At 39.5% G+C, this 20,834-nt stretch overlaps 1 protein-coding gene across 6 annotated transcripts in view; it reads right to left on the minus strand.

Annotated features, from left to right (window-relative positions):
• The window catches only part of ACSL4 (acyl-CoA synthetase long chain family member 4), a 38,232-nt gene that overhangs the window by 9,913 nt on the left and 7,485 nt on the right, over nucleotides 1–20,834 (minus strand). Inside the window, exons 2-10 of one of the 6 annotated variants that reach the window (XM_030967514.1) lie at nucleotides 17,846–17,906; nucleotides 8,915–8,959; nucleotides 6,122–6,358; nucleotides 5,639–5,816; nucleotides 3,845–3,954; nucleotides 3,622–3,760; nucleotides 2,084–2,234; nucleotides 832–955; nucleotides 17–88 (exon numbers count right to left, since the gene is read on the minus strand). In XM_030967514.1, coding sequence (XP_030823374.1) covers nucleotides 17–88; nucleotides 832–955; nucleotides 2,084–2,234; nucleotides 3,622–3,760; nucleotides 3,845–3,954; nucleotides 5,639–5,816; nucleotides 6,122–6,349 — 1,002 coding nt within the window. In that variant the 5' untranslated portion in view covers nucleotides 6,350–6,358; nucleotides 8,915–8,959; nucleotides 17,846–17,906. Of the gene's footprint in view, nucleotides 1–16; nucleotides 89–831; nucleotides 956–2,083; nucleotides 2,235–3,621; nucleotides 3,761–3,844; nucleotides 3,955–5,638; nucleotides 5,817–6,121; nucleotides 6,639–8,914; nucleotides 8,960–17,845; nucleotides 17,907–20,834 lie in introns of all 6 variants that reach the window. The other 5 variants (XM_030967513.1, XM_030967511.1, XM_030967512.1 and 2 more) reach the window with 5 other exon arrangements.

Consider the following 20,834-nt stretch of genomic DNA (forward strand, 5'->3'; position numbering starts at 1 on the left):
GCTTCTGCATACTTACAGGCACAGCTGCCATCAGTGTAGGCTTAAGTACAGTACAGTCTCCTTTGCTTCCCTTCTTAATTTTACTTGACTGTAAAAAGGAAAAAATGTAAATTTATGAAGCTGAAAAGGAAACAGTGCTTGAAAACTAAAGGACTAACAAAAGGAGGAGATATATTAGCATGTAATTTGTTCAAATATCTTCCCCTGTTCCTGTGTCATTTTGCCCCCCTTGTTAAGGAAAGGGTAATGATCAACATCTATTTCAACCAAAATACTCAATCTTTTAGAGGTTCACTTTGTTTATCTTTCTCTTACTTCCTCCCTCTAGTACTTGCTTTCTCCTCCATCTTCCTTTGGGAACTTGTTTTGCTTGATGCAAATCTCTCTACAAGCAAAACACAGAGGTATCTATTCTGGCTTAATTTACTCTTATTTATCTGAACTGCTAAAGGGAAAAAAGCAAAGGACTAAATAGAAGATCTGCAATAACTGGATAAAGAACTGATAAAGTGAGACCAAAACTTAAGATCACTTTAAATAGTTCAGTTGATCTATTAAGAACTGTTCTTACCCTGTTATCCAATGGATAATGCTATAGGCATTTATTAGGATTGCTTTTAGACTTCCTAAGTATCATAAAAGCAAAGGTTTTAATAAAATTTGTATGGTACAACCCACCACTGTTGATCACCAGGAACGTTAGTTTGCATCATTTTTGAAAAAAATCTACATTTCTGAAGTGTACCATATACTGAAGGAGGAAGCTGAGCAAGAAGAGAACAGGCTGCACAAGGTGAAGTTTGCTCCCCACGTTGCTCTGCTAGCCCTCACCTGATCTGAGAGAGTGAGAGGAGAGGAGTAACCAATCCTGCAGCCATAAGTGATGCAGGAAACTTCTGCTGTCAGTTCTAACACATGGGCCAGAGGCAAATAACCAATGTAAGTGTCCTTGGGTCTGGAAAAGAAAAAATAATTAACCATGAGTCACAAGTGGACTGAAAATGCCATTTAACCATTTTATTGTGTGCTTAGTTATTATTTATTGATTAACCTGGATCCCAGGTGAGCTTATTCCCCTGCACACAAGATGGGTGTGATTTCAGCCACAGTGTATAAACAAACTGGGGAAATCTGCCCTTTCTGAAATCACTACAAATTACAGGATTTGCCCTGTTTTCTAGGAAACTCTGATTCCTTAGTCCTTTACTGCTATTTCCTCTCCTTGTGGGAGGTTTCATTTCAGTTATGAAATTAAGGATGAAATAATTACACTTTACAATAATGACCAATGATTTACAAAGCCCTGTCTGTCACCTTCTTCTACGATACATTACTAGAAAGAGAGCTGATTACTGAAGTACTGAGGCAGTTTCAGAAAGTAACAGCTCAGAGATTTCTCAGCAAGAACCTCAGAGCAGCTTTCTGTCACTGAGCAGCAGCTTTCAGCATCCAGAACTGGGTTTATATCCTCTCCCAACAGCAGTCTGGCATCAGGGCTTGTTTCAGCTATTGACCCTTTTGTGAATGCAGAGACAAATACACACTCACTTCCATGAAAAACTTCACCGAAACATTAATGTGAAGGAATCTGCACTTGATTTTACTGCTGTCAGTGCATAATTCATTACTTTTCTGCTCCTTCACTGAACTGTACTTTAGCAGATTCTGCAGCATGTGCATCCAGAGTGGTGTCTCCAGGTCACTGAAGTGCTAGGCTGACATGCTTTCTAAACTGATTGTAGGTGCCTGAAAATGTCTAAAAATATTTCCCAAATTGCGCTAGCGGAGGAATCTCTCATCTAGTGGTATCCTCTGATACTCAAAAGTGCAAAAATCCATCACAGACTTACAGCTAAGGGTAATGAAAAAAGCAGCAGCATGGGAGAAAACAGCTACAAGGGCATATTTTTCAAACAAGGAAAGTTCACACACACAAGACATATTCCTTATAAATTAAAAAGTAGTGGCCTCACAATAACATGAAGAAACTTGATAACACAATGCCAGCAGCAGACTCTATAAATGTGACACTTCTGGAAGTTGTTTTAGCTCTCTGTGCACAAGACAATGAAGTGTTTCTTACCCCAGTCCAGGTATTCTCTCACACTGTCCTGTCATCCCAGCAATTAAGTTTTTATGCATCATCATCACTCCCTTGGGTCTCCCAGTAGAGCCACTGGTGTACATCACTAAAGCCAAGTCTGTAGGAACAGGTCTGCTTGGCAGAATGCTTGCTACAAAATTCAGGAAAAAAACTGTTATTTATTCTTTTCTTATCTACTTTCTAAATGATTTCTGTAATTAATCAGTGTGCAAATGTCTGTAATCAGTGTGAAACAGGTGCTTCATGGAAGGCCAGCACAGCAAGCTGTGGCACGGTCAGTGCTGGAGAGAGCAGTCATCTGGTGTTAAGAGGAAGAGAGGGAAGGCCAATTTTGAAAGCAATGATGAGTATTTGAGCATCTACACAATCTGGGTGACACTTCTGTCACTGTGGTTTATAGCTGGCTGAAAGTTTCATAGAAGGAGCCTTTTGAAGACCAAATAAAACTGTTAAAGGCAGCAAAGGGGAGAAATACAGTATGGATGATAAACAGCACGGTGAGTGAAAAACAAAACAAAAAACCAACACCCCAAAAAGCTGCAAGTCAGCTTTTCTGTCCATCAGTCTTTCAAAGCCAAGGTTGTAGAGGTAAGGTTCCTTTTAACTCCCCCTCCTGACAATTTTTTTAAATTTTAAATAAACCTTCCTCAGGTAAGCTGCAATTTTAGTAGAAAAGCAGTAAGCATAGAACACTTGGCTTCTGATTTTTGTTTTAGTTCTCTTTATTCTTAGGATGACAATCATCAGCCTTCATGGCTTTCAGTATCTGCAAGGAAGCAGGCTCTTCAGAGACTAAGCCCAAGAAAAAACACCCTTAGGGTCACTGCAGGTCTGTATCAGCACCTCAGGCTGATCAGAGATAAGCAGCTGGGATCAATGTGTGTTTCCCAAAGCTCCTTTGCCACTTTATCTCCTCCTTTATTCCAGAGAGAGCCATGGTTAATTACAGACTGCTGATGTAAGGGGAACAGATCATCAGGGTTGGGTTTTCCTTCCTTAAAGCAGATGTTTACAGTCACTCCTGGCTGCCCAATGGAGCAAGGAATGCAACTGTTATTCCTCTAGCCTTAAGTGCTTTTTAGCTACAGCTTGGTTAAGATAATGGACATTTTCAAACAAAAAAAAACCAAAAAAGCTTTAAGTGCTTTTTCCTCTTTTCTTAGAAAAAATAGTGACAGTAAGATAAATAAAAGGTAAGAGGAGCAGAAAATGAAACATTAAACCAGTTTCTATTTCATATCCTAAAACAAAGAAGAAGTATTAAATTATTCTGGTATGGTTTACAAGTTACAAACAAAGTTTTATCCTGACATACATGACACATGAACAAAAGATATAAAACAAGTTTTTTGTTTATTTAAGGAGAGCTGGAGGATGAACTGTCACCCTGCCACTGCCTTTGCTGGTGACAAAGGCCACCCTTTGCTGGGTAGGGGGGGTTTTCTGCTACACATCCCTCTTAACCCAGGTGCAAACACTGCTTGATTAGTCAGTCCTGTGTGAAGTGATTCACTTACAGTTTTCTGGTTTGGCTCCCAGCTCTTCTACTGTCTGCATACTATGAATCTCCACATTTTCAGGGTATTCTGATTTATTGACTGTTTTCTTGTCCACATAAATGATATGTTTCAGACAGGAGACTTGTGGCAGTGCAGTCTGCAGAAGAGAAATGAAATTTTTAGTAGTGTACTGACTGAACTGTAGGGTTGCTTTTAGCAGGTGAAGATGATACCAAATTACCTTAAGTTTGCTCTCAAGGAGTTCCAGACTGGTGACCAGATATGATGCTCCACACTCGTTGAGACCATAGGTCACTGCCTCTTCCCCCAGGGTGGCATAGAGAGTGACAACTGTCACAGGGATGGGAGAGGACAAAAAGAAGGGTAAAAGTAAAACTAAAAGCAAAAGCTCTTGCCTTAGCTTACTGGAAAGCACTCAGCTGGGAATTTTCTAATTTGGAAATGAAACTGCTTTTATTTTGGCACAAGAGACCTCTGGAACAAGGAGGACAGCTGGGCAAGAAGCAGGTCCTCACTAAGAGCATGATCAAATACTGGAACAGGGTTCCTGGACAGATGGTTGATACCCCAAGATTGTCACTGTTTAGGAGGCCTTTGAACAATGCTCTAGGTAACAGGCTGTAACTTTCAGTCAGCCCTGAAGTGGTCAGGCAGTTGGAAGGAACCTATAATGGTCATCTACATCCTCCCAAAATAATTCTCCTTTTTCTACAGCAGAAATTATCAGAACAAACAGATGCACCAAACTCCAACAATAATGTACAAAGCAATCCCAGAGTAAGCAACTAAGAGCAGGTGTTCTGCCCCTGAGCTCTCTGCAGCCACAACTCAGGGGGACAGGTAACACTCAGACATTACAGGGCACCAGCTTAAAGCTGGGCATGGCTACTTTCCTTGCTTCCATGGAATTAGTGATGGGAGCAAGGCAGAGAATCAGACTAAGGAATCAGACTGTTTTTCATGCTGCCAGATTTTTTTTAACCCAGACTGGCTACAGGAATGCCATTAAGTACCTCCCAGGCACAATGGAGTTCACCTCTCCCCATTATCTCTCTACTGAAAAAAACCCTTTAGTATCATTTGCAATCTCAAACTGTAACCTCCAAAGACCATTAAAGGAATTTAACAGTGCTGTGAGATAGGGTTCAGGCAGAAGAGGAAAAAGAGTAACGTTATACAGCTATTTCTCACTGCCTTTCAAAGTCTAGGCATCCAGGCCAAATTAACCATAGTCTCCTACTTCTGTAAAAGTTCACCTCTTCCACTGCTGCCCCTGAACAGCCTCTCTGCACATTCTGCTGTATGAGCTGCTCCTCACACAGGCAGCTACTACTGCTGCTGGGAGAAAAAGAGACAGCCCAGTGCAAGCAAAAAAATAGGCTGTGGTTCACAGTGTGCTGTGTGCAAAATGGGCACTGGAGTGCTCAGTAACCACTGCAGCTCACCAAGTTTAACTCCCACTAGAGATTTCTGACAGCTTGAATAAAAAAGAAAAGAAAAACCATACATAATTGTAATGAATTTGAGCAGCTTACAAATGTCACCAAAACAGACCACCCACAGACTATCATATGATTTTGTTCACCATTCTTCTCTTCTGATAACTATTTCATCTTTTGGATGTATAATTTAGGATACAGACAGAAAATACCATAAAAACATCCCACATTTTGTGGGGAGAAATACAACTGACAGCTTAGATGCAACTACTGACATCTTCAGAATATTTAAAACAACCTGAATGGTAAGTGTACTATTTTGTCATTTTAACATCTAGAACATAGCACAATAAAATCATAAAATACAGTTTCATAAGTATGAGCAAGTTAATTTTAGGGACATCCACAAAGCATAGGATAGACTGAAAACTTCTAAGAATCAGACCATCAGCAGAGAATTTATGAAATTCTTCCACCTCCAATGACAAGACTGGCAGAGTCAAATACTTAACAGCCAGATCTGTGCTGAGAAATGGTTCTAAAATCCATCAGAAATAACCACGTTGAGCACTCACGAGGGAAGTTGTACTTGAAGCAGGTGAGAGCTACAACCATCCACTCAGCTCGGGTCTCACAGAATATGACAACGGTGCTTTTGGGGGCGAGTCCCAGGGCAGTCAGCCCATTCCCCAGGCGAGTGATTTTCTCGTTTACGTCTTCATAGGATAACCATCTGTAAGTTCCTAGAATTAACTTGAGAGGAAAAAACAATGAATTTTCATGACAAGAAACTTCTGGTATAGCTTCACTGGCTGATGTGAATTGGTGCATAACATAATGAGTACACAGTCTGCCATTCATTAAGAAATTGCTTTCATTTTATTTGAAGTAGAATGAACAGTGCATCCTGTATGTTCTGTTATTCCTCAACTACCATAAAATGAATGGTTTTCTGTGGAATGACTGAGGAAGAGCTCTAAAGGGACACGCATTGTTGAGGCAAGATACAAAGCAGCTCAAACCCAAGTCAGAATTAAGTAAAAAATTACAAGTTTTACCTTTTTGAATACTTTTCCATTTGGTTGCATTTCATTTTCTTCACTCAGAATTTCCCTGGTTCCAAGACAGTCCTTCTTCCCAAACTTTGCTAAAGCATGGTCAAAGAGCTTGTCCAGAGTGTCTGCTCCAGGGATGTTTATGTTTGCTAGAGAGTCCAGGTGAGTGACAGAGCGGTAGGGGCTCCCCGGCTTGTCCGAGATGGGTTTAGCTTTTAAGCGCTTTGCCATAGCCTTTTTCTTCTTGGCATTGGTAAGAAAATACCAGGGAATAAATACCAGCACACTGTACAACCAGATTAACAAGTACACAGGCAGCAAGAGAATGGCACACATTTCTAGCCTAAATTTCATTGTGGGTATTGAAAAGAGAAACTCTCTTATGGAGTTCTGAAGCAGGCAAGAGCAAGGCAGCAGTGCAGAGTGGTGTAGGGAGAAGCAACAGTAGGTGAAGCTTAGGTAGAGCTGATTCAGAGCAGCTGCAAAATTTTAGTAACCTTTGAGAGCCAACAGTGGACACCTACGGGCGAAAACCAGTGCCAAGCAGAGAGCAGGAAAAAGAAAGAAAAAATAATTAAATTAGTAATATTATAGTCAGTTAATTAGTTTTAGTCCTTCTAAGATCTCACTTCAAAAGCACCACTGCACAATAGAGCAGTGAACTGCTCTGGGGATGAAAGAAGATGAATCTTTTCCATACTTGTTTCTTGCATTCACAAATATTTACTTCTCACAGACTTTTCCCCACTATTTCTGTTTGAATAGTTCAGGGCTGTTGAGATGAAGTCTGGCCTTCACAACATAATATTGTGTTTAAGCTACTTGAGTAATGACACAATTGTGTAATTATGGGAAAGGTCAACACTTGTTTTCCCACTAAATATTTGTACTACAGAGCAAAGGTACAGCAGATTGCTTTACTGCTTCTCAGAATATTCTATCAACTTCTATTCAGCTTAAAATGTATCTTGATATACTCAAAAACAGTATATAGACTCAAAAGCCTACATGGTAATCTAAAAATTATATAATATTCCAAAACTGCTTTATTAACTTTGCTCCAGCAACTGCATTTTTCATCTTCTACTTTTCAACTCTGAACGTCAGACTCTTGAAAAGGGATTATGTAGATTTGCTCTTCCCATTTCAAAAATACTTCAATACACGCATTTCAAACTCCAAGTATGGAAAACAGAATAAAATCTGACCAATTTAACACAATTTAAAATAAAGTACAATTTGGCAAGATTTTATCTGCATGTCAGAAATCTTTCCTCATTAAGGAGAACTGGGCCTAAATAAGGACTGTTGGTGAGTGGGAGAAAAACAAAACCATCCCAGCAAACCCCAATCAGGGCCAGCCCACTGGCCTGGGACCAGTGTGCCCTGGCATGTGAGACAGGGGTGGTTATCTCTAGTGATGCTAACACATCACCCACGCCCCACTGTGGGGAAAAGAGAAGGCACAGCAGCACCAGCCAAGGGCAGAACCTCAGACAGGCAGGGGAGCCAGTGACACTGACAGCCACCATCAGAGCCCAGGCTGCCATGGACACCATCTGATAAACAGAATGGATGAGAATAGGGAATTCTCAGGGCCCATCAAGAATGAAAAGAACGTAGGCACACCTCAAAATACACCTTTATTAATATATTTGCCACCCTCAGGTGATGAGGGAGGCTACAATTAACATTTCAGGTTAAACAAGACAACTGCTACTTACAGCAGACAGAAGTCAGTTAACAGGTTGGTGGGTTATTTAATAAGAATTTCAATATAAGCCGTTGTGTTGTAGCCAATATCAACAGCTTTAAGGTAATGTAAGACTGAGAGATGTGCAGGTATTTAAAACAACACGACCACTGCATTAATTTTGTAATTACAGCTACAGAATAAAATTACTTGAATGATAGTATAACAAACTAAACTAAACTAAACTCATCTCAGACTTGTATGGATGGAAGTGTTCTACATATTTTTTTAAATAAAAAAATGGATGCTACATTCTTTTCAAAAGGTACATGTTTATTCTGCTCTGGTGAGCCTCACCATCAACCTCAGTAGAAAAAGAGATCAGTTTACTTCCCAAAGCTCCAGTTCTCTAAAATGAAGGATTATTGGTTTATAACACAAATCTTGTGTGATACTTTCATCCCAGTTAATTCAGTGCTCCAAAACCAGCAGTTGAGTCTGCATTTCAAAGACAAGCCAGCCATGGCTCTAAGACATGGTAAGGAAATGTCAGGACACACCCATGGTTACACATAATGCTACAAGTTAGAACAGACCCCAGGGGAACTCTGGCTGCTCCTCACCTTCCAACAATGAACATATGACCAGGCACATTGACTTGGATAAAAAGCAGAGTTGTTGGAGTACTGCAAACTATTTAACACAATGAGACAGTACCACAACTTTTCTTTGGGCTGCAGAGGAGCTTGTTCAGAAGTGGTGCTACTGTGAAATATTACTGGCTAATAATCAAGAACTGGCTAATTTAGGAAGGGAGGACAGGAAGGTTGCATTTCTTTCATTTCGAATTTCAGCTTAATTTGTAATACTTTAAAAAGTGTTCCTAAAACCAGAAAACTCAGCTAATTTGCATACATTTGTAGTAATTTAAAGGAGAATCACATTTCTATCCTGGCAAAAATCAGTTGTAATTTTTAAGAGACATAAATTGGGAAAACTTAGTGAGTCCCAAAAAGACAACTGTGGCTTTTTCCTTTGAACATGCTCATGCAAAACCTCACACACACTTACAGACACAGACACACACACAGAGGTGTACTTACAAGGGATCTCAGTGATGACTGAGGTTTTTTCAGTGTTGATTAGACCTACAGTAAAACAGAAAAAAAAACATATTAGAATTTGGGATGTTTTTTGCCTTGCAGAAAGGAAGAATCTTTAGAACTTCCACCCTACTGCCCCTAAGAAGCACAGGCTATGAATTCAGATAGAGGTGCAACACAACCCATACAAGAGAGAGCAATTACAGTACAGGAAAAGATTCAGCTTCCAAACTACACTGGACAGACAAGAGATGAAGCTGCCAAAATGGAGCTTAACTTTTATGTGACACTACTTCCTCCCTTTTGTATTTAAACATGTTCTGAATAAAATTATGAACAGAAGCTTAATGCAATTTAATTACCAATGAAACCCAGAAAGACAAAGAAGAGACTTTCATATTGCATACGGTTCATTCTTCTCAAGGCAGAACAAGAAGCTCTTTGTCACTCTTGAGAGATGAATATCAGTAGAAACACGAACTCAGGACTACCCATGCCACACATTGCCCAAGAGAATATGAAGTGGATTTGGGGTATTGAGGTAAGAGAAGACTTTCCAGAACAAAAGCATGTTTATAGAGGCAGTGAGGCCTCATTGGTCCCATGACCAGTGTAATAAAAGGTGGCTGTGTGTAACTGCAGAGATAAGGCTCCAAGAAAGCTTTAACTGATGTTTAACCTAGTCATATTTTAAAGGTCTTCCCCATAAGCCTAAGAATTTAATCAGTTTTTACAGACTGAAACCAAGTTAAATGTCCCTTGCAAAATTCTCCTACAAAGATTTTCTCTTGAAATAGAAAGAGGTGCTAGAATGTTTTTAGAGTTACTGGCATTTGCATGTGGCTGTGTAAGATTCTGATCCATTGCAGGATCATCCCAAACTCGTGCTAAATAAATATTTATCATCTCTTAAATATACTGTATATAACAGACTGACATACTCAACATGCAAAGGTAACTCCATACCAGTTGTATTCAATTAGAAGCCAAACTTAGCTACTCAAATTATACCTTATGACTTCAATCTCCTACTTAATTAGACTTTAAGAGAAAGGATGAGATGCAATGCTCACGTCAATGCACCATCAAGGACAAGGTAAGATTGTCTTACTTCAAGGTAAGACAACTACATATTACTAAAGTATAACAGTTATGTTCTTCATAGATTTCCTCATTCCTTACAAATAAAATTTAGCATTCATTAAAAAGTTCACAATAAGACAAAACTGGTATTTAACACTGGAATATTTAGAATATGTAATATTTTCTATTGGTTTACAAAGCTTATTATTTCTCTTGACTGTTGAACAGAACCAGCCTCTTTAGATGTTTATCTAGCTGTTTTGGAAATAGCAGAGCTTCCAGTTCTCTGTGCAGGAAACGCAGGTTCCCAGAAAGAGCAGTGTGCGTCAGGCATGACTACAAGAAAAAATGAAACCAAACAAAAATAGATGTTGTATCTGTCTATCTAGGAGAGCCTAGATAGCTGGTTTTCAGCATTTCCAAAGGATTTGCCTCGGATGAATCAGCTTCTATCAATTTTGAAGTGGTCTGGAGCTTGTTCATTTAACCCTTGCAGTGACATGTTACAGAGTTCACGCTGGAAACCTCACTCATGAAGTAATGTTTCACTTACGGCTTTTATATGCTGGGTGTTTACAAAAATTGTACAGTCCAAGGTTACCCCTGACTGACACTGTACTTAATGGGCTGCCAGAGATGGAAGAGATGTTATCTAAGTATAATCTCACTTTTATACCCTTAAATAAAAGTTTCAGACAGATAATATACAACGTTCTATTCCTGTCCTGTAGCCAGGGTCATAGAACAGAGTCTGAAATCAAAGCAGATGCTCAGGAACAGAAGAGACATTCCTCTCTTCCTAATTTATCTCAAATCTAAGAAACAACTAAAGAAACAAATCTAAGAAAAAATTTTTAATATAGAAAAAAACCCTTTTAAATAGTCACAAAAGCTTATGGGACTAAGTAAGAGCAAAAGTGTGTATGGGGAACAGAGAGAGGGTTTATGCCTCTGGAAGTGACTAAGATTAAGGAAATGCCTTAATCTTCTCTGCATTTGACTCTCCAAACTGGACAGAATCAACTTACTCAGCATTTACACACACTACTAGAATTTTTAAATGTAATTCAAAATCAAATTAAGTACCTCTAACTAGAAATTTTATCCTATGCAGTTTAATAATGCAGCAAAATTATTACCATCACTAGAAAAAGGCTTTAATTTGCTCAAGCCCAAAACACTCTAAAGGCTTAATAGTGTAAGTATATCAACAACACTGCTTACAATCCTTCCTCTGGTGTTAAAAAGCTTGCCAGGGATCCAATTTACTATGAAATAGCATGTTTGGGAGAAAACACAACTTCATTTTCTGTCTGCTTTAAATATAGCGTTAGGAAAGTAATCTGGTAAGGAAAATGACATTAGAGATTAAAAGGGTTGTGTTCTAGTTTGTGAAGAAAACTGCAATCTGCAAAGCAGATTGTTTTTAGTTTAAAAGCAACATCAGAGAAGTCTGGTTCCTCTGCACTAGAGCTCTTGGAGCTCTTGCCAGCTTCAAACGCAGACACAATTCTGACTTTAGTGTAAGTGCTCAGGGCCGACTCCTGTCAGGAAGTTCTGAAATCGCCCAGAACAATCCACTATGAGTTAAGTAACAACCATTTCTGCAATTTCTCTAGCATCCAGGCAGATCTAAACATTTTGGAAACTACAGTGAGCATTCAGGATTTGTAACTGGAAAAGTGGTTTTACACAGTAAAAAAAAATAAATTTGAATTGACCTAAGTATGTGGGTGTTCAGTTAGTCAGGTTTTGGAAAGGAACTTAGTTCGTATTTAGTCATCCTGAATTTGTTCCGGTACAGGACAGAACAAGGCTGGGACTTCAAAAAGAGATGACACAGAATAGATTACTCCAAGGGTAAGAAATTCCACATAGCAAGGAAGATGCAGCACGATAAACAAATGAGTGCATCGTGTCAGGCTTACTACAAGTTTTGATTTTCCAGATTCATACCTAACACAACTAAAATGAGAGAACATTTCCACAGCTGAGAAGACTGTGATGAAATAGCAGTAAGAGTTAGAAAAATCTGGTGGCTAATTACAGCTTAGTTGGGGTTACAAAGATTGAAGGAAAAGAAACCAAAAGGAAATTATTCAGTTTTTACATCATGTCAGTGTTTTTATAAAAACAAACTCCAGCAATATTAATGCAAATTACTCATAGGAAAAAAGCTCTTTTTTTTTTTTTTCTCACAGGCAGATTTCTACATATTTGCCTCTTGCACATTTTGGTACATCACAAAGGGCAGTGAAAATCCAGAGAAAGCCTAACCAAACCTAACCAATTTCCAGAAGTACTTCTGTGCTCTGGCAATGCAATAGAAGCTCAAAGCCTGAGATTTTGAGAGCCCTTACTATGCCTGTACAGTGTAAACACTGATACCTATGTCCCAACAAACGGGGAGAGGGGAAATCAGTTGTAGTGGATCCTGATACAAGTTTAAATATATACATTCTACTTGAAATAAGCAAAATCACAAATAGCCTTAGGAAACTGTGTTTCTCTTACTGCTGTTTAAAAAATACTGCTGCTTAATACAATATTTTACTCAGCTAATAGCAAAGGTAATATTTTGGAGAGGAAAGGAAAAATATTATTGTTGTCCTTTATGTTCATTGCTTCTGCCTACTACCTCAGAACATATATGCACTTAAAGTCAATCGGAAAAAAAAAATCCATTTCTAAGTGTCAAACATCTATTTCTGCAACAAGTTCTGTAGCGCAAGCCAGCCCAGCCACACTGGCCCAGTAGCTCTCAATTACCTAAGAGCTGGTGTGAAACCTCTCTCCTAATTTGTAATATGAGTACAAGCAAATATTTGGTGAAAGGGTAAGAGCTGTTTGCATGCCCCAAAGGCAGAAAACTAAAGGCCAAGGCAAGATTTCACAACTGAACACTGTCCATTGAGACTACACAGAACTGGGAAAGCACTTCCTGACCCACCTGTTCTTTTGTCTCCAGTTCCAGCAGAAGCTGCCCTGAGTACCTGAGGCTCTCACTGCAGCACTGCCTCCCCTGCAGGCTGTACCCAGCCTGAGCTCTGCTCACAGCCTGGCCTGCACAGCTCTGAGTCACAGAACCACAGAACCACAGAATGTTAAGGGGTTGGAATGGACCTCAAAGCTCATTTTGTTCTATCCTCCTGCCCTGGGCAGGGACACCTTCCACCAGAACAGGTTGCTCAGGGCCCCATCCAGCCTGGCCTTGAATAACTCCAAGGATAGGGCATCCACAGCCTCTCTAGGCAGCCTGTTCCAGAGCCTCACCATCTCCCTAGAAAGAATTTCTTCCTATTACCTAACCTAAATTTTCCCTCTTTCAGTTTGCACCCATTCCCCCTTATCCTGTCACCACAGTTCCTCACAACAAGGCCCTCTCTGGCTCCCCTGAAGGCCCCTTCAGGTACCAGAAGGGGCTGTGAGGTCTCACACAATCTTCTGCTCTCCCAGTGAACAGCCCCAACTCTCTGGGCCTGTCCCCATAAGGGAGGTGCTCCATTCCTCTCAGCAGCTCCATGGCCTCCTCTGGACTTGCTCCAACAGCTCCAAATCCTCCTTCTGCTGCACACCCCAGAACTGTGTGCCACAGTCCAGGCTGGGTCTCACAAGGGCAGGGCAGAAAACCACCAGGTCAATCTGAGTTACACACAGCACTGTGAATGCACTCACTGTCACTGATGACAAACACAGCTGTTTCAGTATCTTTTTTTGCACTAAGGGAACTGAGAGACATCTTTCTGTTTCACTGGCATTTTAGTTAATGACTAGGCTAAAAACTGGTAGTTTGACAGAGGCTATTCCAGAAGAAGACGGAAAAGGAGAAAATGTGCCACTGAAAAATACTGCTATTACCAGCATCTACAAAACATACTTGGACTAAAGGGAAAAAATACAAAGAAAATACATATTTTATATTAATAAAGTATTTCAGTCTGATCCCTCAATATATACCCCTGTCTCATCAGGCATTATGACAGATGTTACTCTGCTGTTCTAACAGCAAAGACAAATGTACTGTTTCCACCCAACTTTTTTAAACAAGGACATGAAAAGACAAACAGTACAAGCAAGGACAAATTTCAGAGGACATGTGGCCACAGAAGACTGCAGCAAAAGCTCTGTAAACAGCCAAAGAAGAACTGATAATCCTCCCTCCCACACACAATAAATATACAATGGACAGACTGGCTAGGTCTGTGTTTAGCTACACAGGCATTTTGCAGTGGCAAGGTTGTGATTGCACGGCTCTGATGATCCAACTAGTGAGATTTAAGTTATCATCATCTTCTACTTTCCAGTTCTTTCTCAGTAGCAAACTACTTCGCAAAAAGAGAGTGTAGATCAAATCAATTTGAGACTTACAGATTTAAAGCCCTATTTACCATATCTTCCCCTGCATTTTCAGGGCACGATGAAAGTAAATAACTGATGTACAGTTGGTGCCTATATAACTTAGCTTGAGTTGTAAGATGTCAACATAACCTGATATATCTATATAACATGTTAAAAGCTAAATCATGACTTTTTATATATCTGTATAACCTGAATCATAACTTTTATACCTATATGACCAGATATAATGTATACCTACATAACCTGAAAAAATTATCTATACAATGTAACTAGTACATACTATACTATAACTAGTATATACTACACTCTAACTAGTTGCTTAATGCTGAATAGACAAAAAAAAAGAAGAAAAAACTCACCAGGTGGATAGCTTTAGAGATAGGCAAGTATAGTACTAATGAGAAATTGGCAAATGTAAAGCCAATTAGCCACAAAATAAAGAATTTTGACCAGACAGACAGAGGAACACCGTAACTGTGCATGCTCCAAAGACAAAGTTGAAAAGCTCAGATGCAAGCAAAGAAGACTTTGGAAGCCTTCATCAAAGGCCCCCCCTACCACCCCCACATTGGAGAGGTACAAGTGCAAAAGAACTGTCTAATAGCCATGAGCTCATACCATATAAATTAGTTCTGGTGTGTATGTGATAGTGTTGCAGTGACACTGAGCCACACTGACTGTATAAATACACCAGAGCACTTGACAAAGGTGGGTGAGTTAGGAGGAGAAATCCCACTCACTCAGCACTGCAATAAACACATACCTGCTCTATAGACACTGCTCTATGGGGGTTTATTTCCAGCCCATCTTTTGGGCATCACAGTGTTTTACAGTTTTCAAAGCCAGATGTAATATTCCTGTTTCTGCCATATTACTGGATACTGCAGAAAAAAGTTACATTCATACTTTCTAACTAATTTTTGCTTCCCATTGCTAGGTGCTTCCCTGGGCCTGGGGACATTCTTTTTATCTATTTTCAGATATTGTCAGCACTAGAAACATAAGCATTGACAAATGCTTTATTTAAGAATTCTTAAATTCACTGTTTAAGAATTAGGGTGCTCATCTCCCCCTCTTATGCTTCCAATGATCATTTCAATGACAGTCTTTGACAATGTAAGGAAAAATTAGGATGCCATGTGCTTTTTGTTTTGCAAATAAAGATGGAGAAAATAATCTCCCCGGGTAAGTGTTTTTCAGAATTTGATCCACAGAAAATGTACTTATGCTTGTCCCAGTTCTAAATATAACCCTCCATTCCTTCTGGGAGCCTGACTGGCTCTTCAGCTTTCATTTTGGCAAGAAATGCTGCCATTGATCTTACATTTACCTTCCTTGCTTTTCAGAAACTCCATCATCTCTCATCATTCACATTAGGGTGTTTTCTTCTCAGACAGGGGTCATAATTTAGGTAGTGAAATTAATTGCATACCCAAAAAAAGGAAGAGGAGAGAGTAAATGCTCCTCCTTGTGTACTGCACCAGTAGTCTCTTGTCTACCAAAAAGTTGTACTGTAGGCTGGGAGAGATTTTTCTAAGGTTTGTATGGGTTTTCCAAAATTTTGTAGGGACAGTCAACAAGAAGAGCACTAGAGCTGGAAAATACACCTTCCTTTTTCTCTTAGGAGCTCACATTCCAATGCAAACACCTCCCTTTTTTTGACTAAGCAAAAAAAAAAAAATTAGGCTTTCTCATTTGCATTTTGAAGAAATTCTCTCCGTGCAGACATTCTGATACAGAGATGACTGGGTGTACACTTAAAAATACAAGTTTAAGAAAGTTGCCCCCACCCATGGTCATTTGAGATGGTAGCCCCTGAGATTTCAAGCATGAGTCATCTCTGTTTCATTTTCATTGTGTAATACAAATGCTTTGAGGGTCAATAAACAGTAGGAGCCTTGGGAGCAAGCACAGTTTAATCTTTTGAACAGATTCACAGTATCTTCCAGTGAAAAAGTGATTATGTTTTTTGTATGTTTAAGGAACTGCATTTTATTGTAGTCTTAATGCAAAACTTTAGCACAGTCTATTGCTTGGTTCATGTTGAACTAGCCCATTACTTTCTAGCTAAACATACCTAGATTCATTTCTAAGTATTCATCACCTCCAGATCCATATGTGGAATTCCCAAGTTGTCACTTATCTAAGACAGAATTACATACTGCAATTTTTTGCTGAACTGACTTTAAACTTTTTGTGAGTGAACTTGCCTTCTGCTACTTTCATGTGCTTTATGGTAGACCAAGATACCTTTAGGGTACATTTCTGTTAACATTATTTGGCATTTTCTGCCAAGGAAGGCAATTTTACTGCCTTACTGTTTCATAACAGTTCTTTGATTTTTATCTGCACTTCAAAGAGGAAGTGAGGTGACCAAACAAATCTCATTGCACATTACATCTTCCCCTACAAGGCAAAGTGCACATTCAAGTTTTTAGATTTAACAGCTCTAAAAAATATTTTGTTCAAAAGTACTCTGGACATAATCATTCATACTAACTAGAACACAGCAGAAACTAGCACAATTCTTCAAGATGCCTTAAAAAAATATGCAGGGGAAAAATACCTCTGAAACAGTTTTACACACCAAAGTTTTGAACTTTACCATCCCCCAACAAATGTGCACTGGACTTCTTATTTACAGACAAGAAAGAGTTTAAGGCGTACAGTTGCAAAGGCAGAAGCATTTGATGTTCTTAGTCCAAAATATCCAAGTGCCATTTGCAAAGCAGCAGAGGGGCAGAGGATCACACCCTGCAGGCCAGAGCTGGAGCTGCCTCTGGCCAAGGAGCTGTGTAACCACATTTCCATGGTCATACCCGTGTCCATGTCCTATCCCTCAGCAAAACACAGCTGGGTGCTAGCACAGCCACAGAGCTTCCTGAAAGAAATTTGTTCAGATCCTGACAGTCCAAAAGACAAAAAAGTGTGTGTGACTATTTCCAGCAAAGCACATAGCTTTGATACCATGACTTTTGTAATTTATTTAGCTAACTGGAAAATTTTGAACTTGAATAAAGCACAGTCACAGTAGCAACTGCAGAAGAAAAAACTGTGCAGCACTAGACTAAACAGACAGTAAATCGGTCTCAGACAAATTCTGAAGGAAGTTTCAAGAGGAAATTGACATTGTTGACCATTCTTTCAACTTATTTTTAGGAACTTTTTGTTCTGAAAAGGGGACTGAAAAATCCTTAGCATGACACAGTGTATCACAACAACAATTCATGGTTTAGTAATAAAAATCAATTAATAATTTAGTTTATTAACAAATGCAATGATACTCCAAAAGCTAACACTGTCACAAAAACGTTCCTAATTCAACTTAAAACTACACAGTCCTCATTTCAAGTCTATCAGATTGATCCTTACAGTGATGGGAGGACAAAGTTCCCTGCTGCAGTTTTGAGTAAGGGTTATTTAAGGACCACTCTAGTTATTGTCAATCTTGCTGCTCACTAGCAGACACAAAAAACCAATTCACTTTACCTTGAACAGAACTGCAAATCAAATGTATCTGGGAAATCAGGTTGATAAACTCACAAACAATCTAGAAAAGAAAAACATAAAATAGTGAAATTTCTAGGCCCTCTTAAGTTACAAACACATCTGAATAGACCACTCAACCCAAACCTTTCCTGGCTTGGCAATAAGACCTTTGTCAGGTGTTGGTTGTCGATGCCATTTGTACAATGGGAAAACACTACCTGCTCCTTGAAACATGGAACAGGGTGTAGGTCAGGGCATAGCATTAGAAACTCATTACATTATCATTTTTAATTTTCACCTCAGTTTTATGTTCTGAGCACCTTTAGCAGTTTGAATAATGCAACATGCTGCCAAAAGTGTGCCAGACAAAAAGTTCTCACATGTACCCACAATGGTTAAATCTGGCATCAGACTGCTTTGAACAGCCTCAACAGTAAAGCTTCAGCAACTCAATAGTCAAAGCTTACCTTCCTGAAAGATAAATCTAATTAATGCTATCCAAGTTACAAATGCAAATCTCATTTCAGCTAACCAGGAGAAACTAAAAGCTAAGAGGTAATATGTAAAAAATTTCTCAAACTATTTGTTCTGTCTGAGGAACACCAATGAATCAACTTCGAGAAACAGACAACAGAAACCTTTGCCACCATTGCCTTTCAGGGAATAACACATCCACCTTTACCTTTTCATCCCACATGTGGACATGGACCATGACCCAGAAAGGTGGGAAAACATCTGGTGTGGAAATATGGTCAGGACAGAGTCTTACACAGCACAGTGAGAAATAAATGTATGTGGTCATCATTCATCAAAGCACCTTTGAGCATGCAAATAACCTGAACTCATTCAGGGCTATAATGAGGGTTTTTTCCTTAAGTTATGTCAGACAGAAACTGCCAGGTGTTTATCATCTCTCCTCCTAGTTGAGTTCATGGAGCTGTAAAACATTCTGCATACGTACTGTTATTGAAAGACATGCAAGAAAAGCAGGCCTGAAAGAGCAGCCAGATGGAGAACTGGCAATCCCAGAATGGCAAAATGCAGCACACTCCTACAAGGAGAATGCTCTGCATGGTTTTCTAAGGCATAACCTTGCTCTGAGCCCTATTCCAGTCCCACAGTCTCACCCTGCTTTGTACTAAGCACAGCGAGCTTAGTTTCACTTTCTAGTTGTTCCTCTTGCCTGTGGCAATACATTTCATAAGGAAAGCACTTTTGACTAAGTTGCTCAAACAGAGGAGCTCATAAAAATGCAGAAGTATTTGCATGCTTATAAAATAAACAGATAATCCATTTTCATAATGAAAATTAAATGCATCTATCAAACAAAGGCACAAAACCAAGGCCATCAAGTTCAGTATTAATTTACCCTGTGTAAATACACAGTATGAATCAGCAGTACATACAACTGCCTTCATGGAAAGTAACGTGCAGAATGACAAACTAATGAGCTATTACCATGAGCAGACAGAAACTACTCCGTCCTTCCTACTTCTACATCTGATGCAAAAAGACCACAGGCACCACAAAGCAAGATCTCTTCCTTCTTTTTCATTTTTTAAAAACATTTTTGTATCACTTTGCTCTTAGCTGGCATTACCACTAGCTGCTTAGTCTTCTACATAACATTCTAAGCTATAGAAAATACTGTTGTAAAACTAAACTTTACCTATACAGTATTACAATTCTTTTAGTATGTGCATTTTCATTGTGTAAGAAAACCAAAACAAAAAGTGCCATACTAGGAATGGAAAAGAGGTCAGAGAGGTTAGTACTTAAAACAATTTTTAGGATACAACACAGCATCAGCAAATTACTTTGCTGAATTGACAAAAACATGACCTCAGTGTAAAGGAGACTCCAAATGAGAAGTGAACAGTGCAACAAGGGGGCTGGATCCCTGAGTCTTCCACTTTAGGCTCATGGCAGGTAACTGAATGCAGTTCTGGACTGAGGTGGTCCCACCTGGGCTGCACTGGCTGTTCCCCTGGGCTGCAGAGTTTGCAGGCACCTGGTCACACAACCTGTAGCTGCACAGGCATTGTACAACCTGTACAAATGGCATTGACAGCCCTGTAGCTGCATGGGCTGTCAGATAGCACTCATAATTCAGTCCCAGAAAGTGCCACTGAGAGAGAGGAAGTGATCACCTGGCTTAGTTCTGCTGAATCACAGTCCTGTGCTTTGCAAGAACTTGAAATAAGCCTAAAAACAGAGCTACTGTTGAATGAAGTAATCTCCACCTACTGTTGCTGCCCCAGTCCATCCCCTCCTTTTGCCAGCAGCCAGAATGAGAGACTGCTGGCTGCAGCCTTAGCAAGCTTAGTGCATCCATGGAAGTGTACTAGGGGAGAAAAAGGCAACCAGAAGCTCTACCATGATATATAATCCACTTTTATCTTTACTGAAAGCCAAAAAAAAACCCAACCCAAGCCAAACCCCCCACACCTAGCCACTTTAAAAATTTAATTGCAAATTAATTTTATACACTCCAAAATACTTTAACAGGCATAATTTTTATTATGCCTGTGGAAGGTCAGGAGTTAGTAATTTTCCTAATCCAAAGTGACTGTGTGGTAGCTGGCTGCCAAACTGTCAGCTTAAGCTATGAGACCAATGCCCTCATTCATAAATTTTTGGGATTTTGCTGTGAGCCATTCAGTATGCTGTGATACACTGTCCAGCTTCTCAGACTGAACTGGCATATTTGAAATAGTGACATTTCATAGGCTGCTCAGCTCCTCTAGCTACCAAGACAAATGGGAGAATGACTCAATGTGTATTCTACTTACCATGTGCTTCAGATAAACTGAATTTAATTTGATCTTTTCCAGAACTATTGCATGTATGACTGCTGGGGAAGAAACAACAAAGTACCCAATGGATCACTTAGACAAGGTGAAGTGTTTCAGTAAATCCAACCAGTTATATCAGTTTGCCTTTTTTTATTCAGACAGACTCTTGCACTCTCTTACCAGCAAGGACAACA

Source organism: Camarhynchus parvulus, chromosome 4A, assembly GCF_901933205.1.
Source record: "Camarhynchus parvulus chromosome 4A, STF_HiC, whole genome shotgun sequence".
In the NCBI taxonomy this organism is placed as follows: Eukaryota; Metazoa; Chordata; class Aves; order Passeriformes; family Thraupidae; genus Camarhynchus; species Camarhynchus parvulus.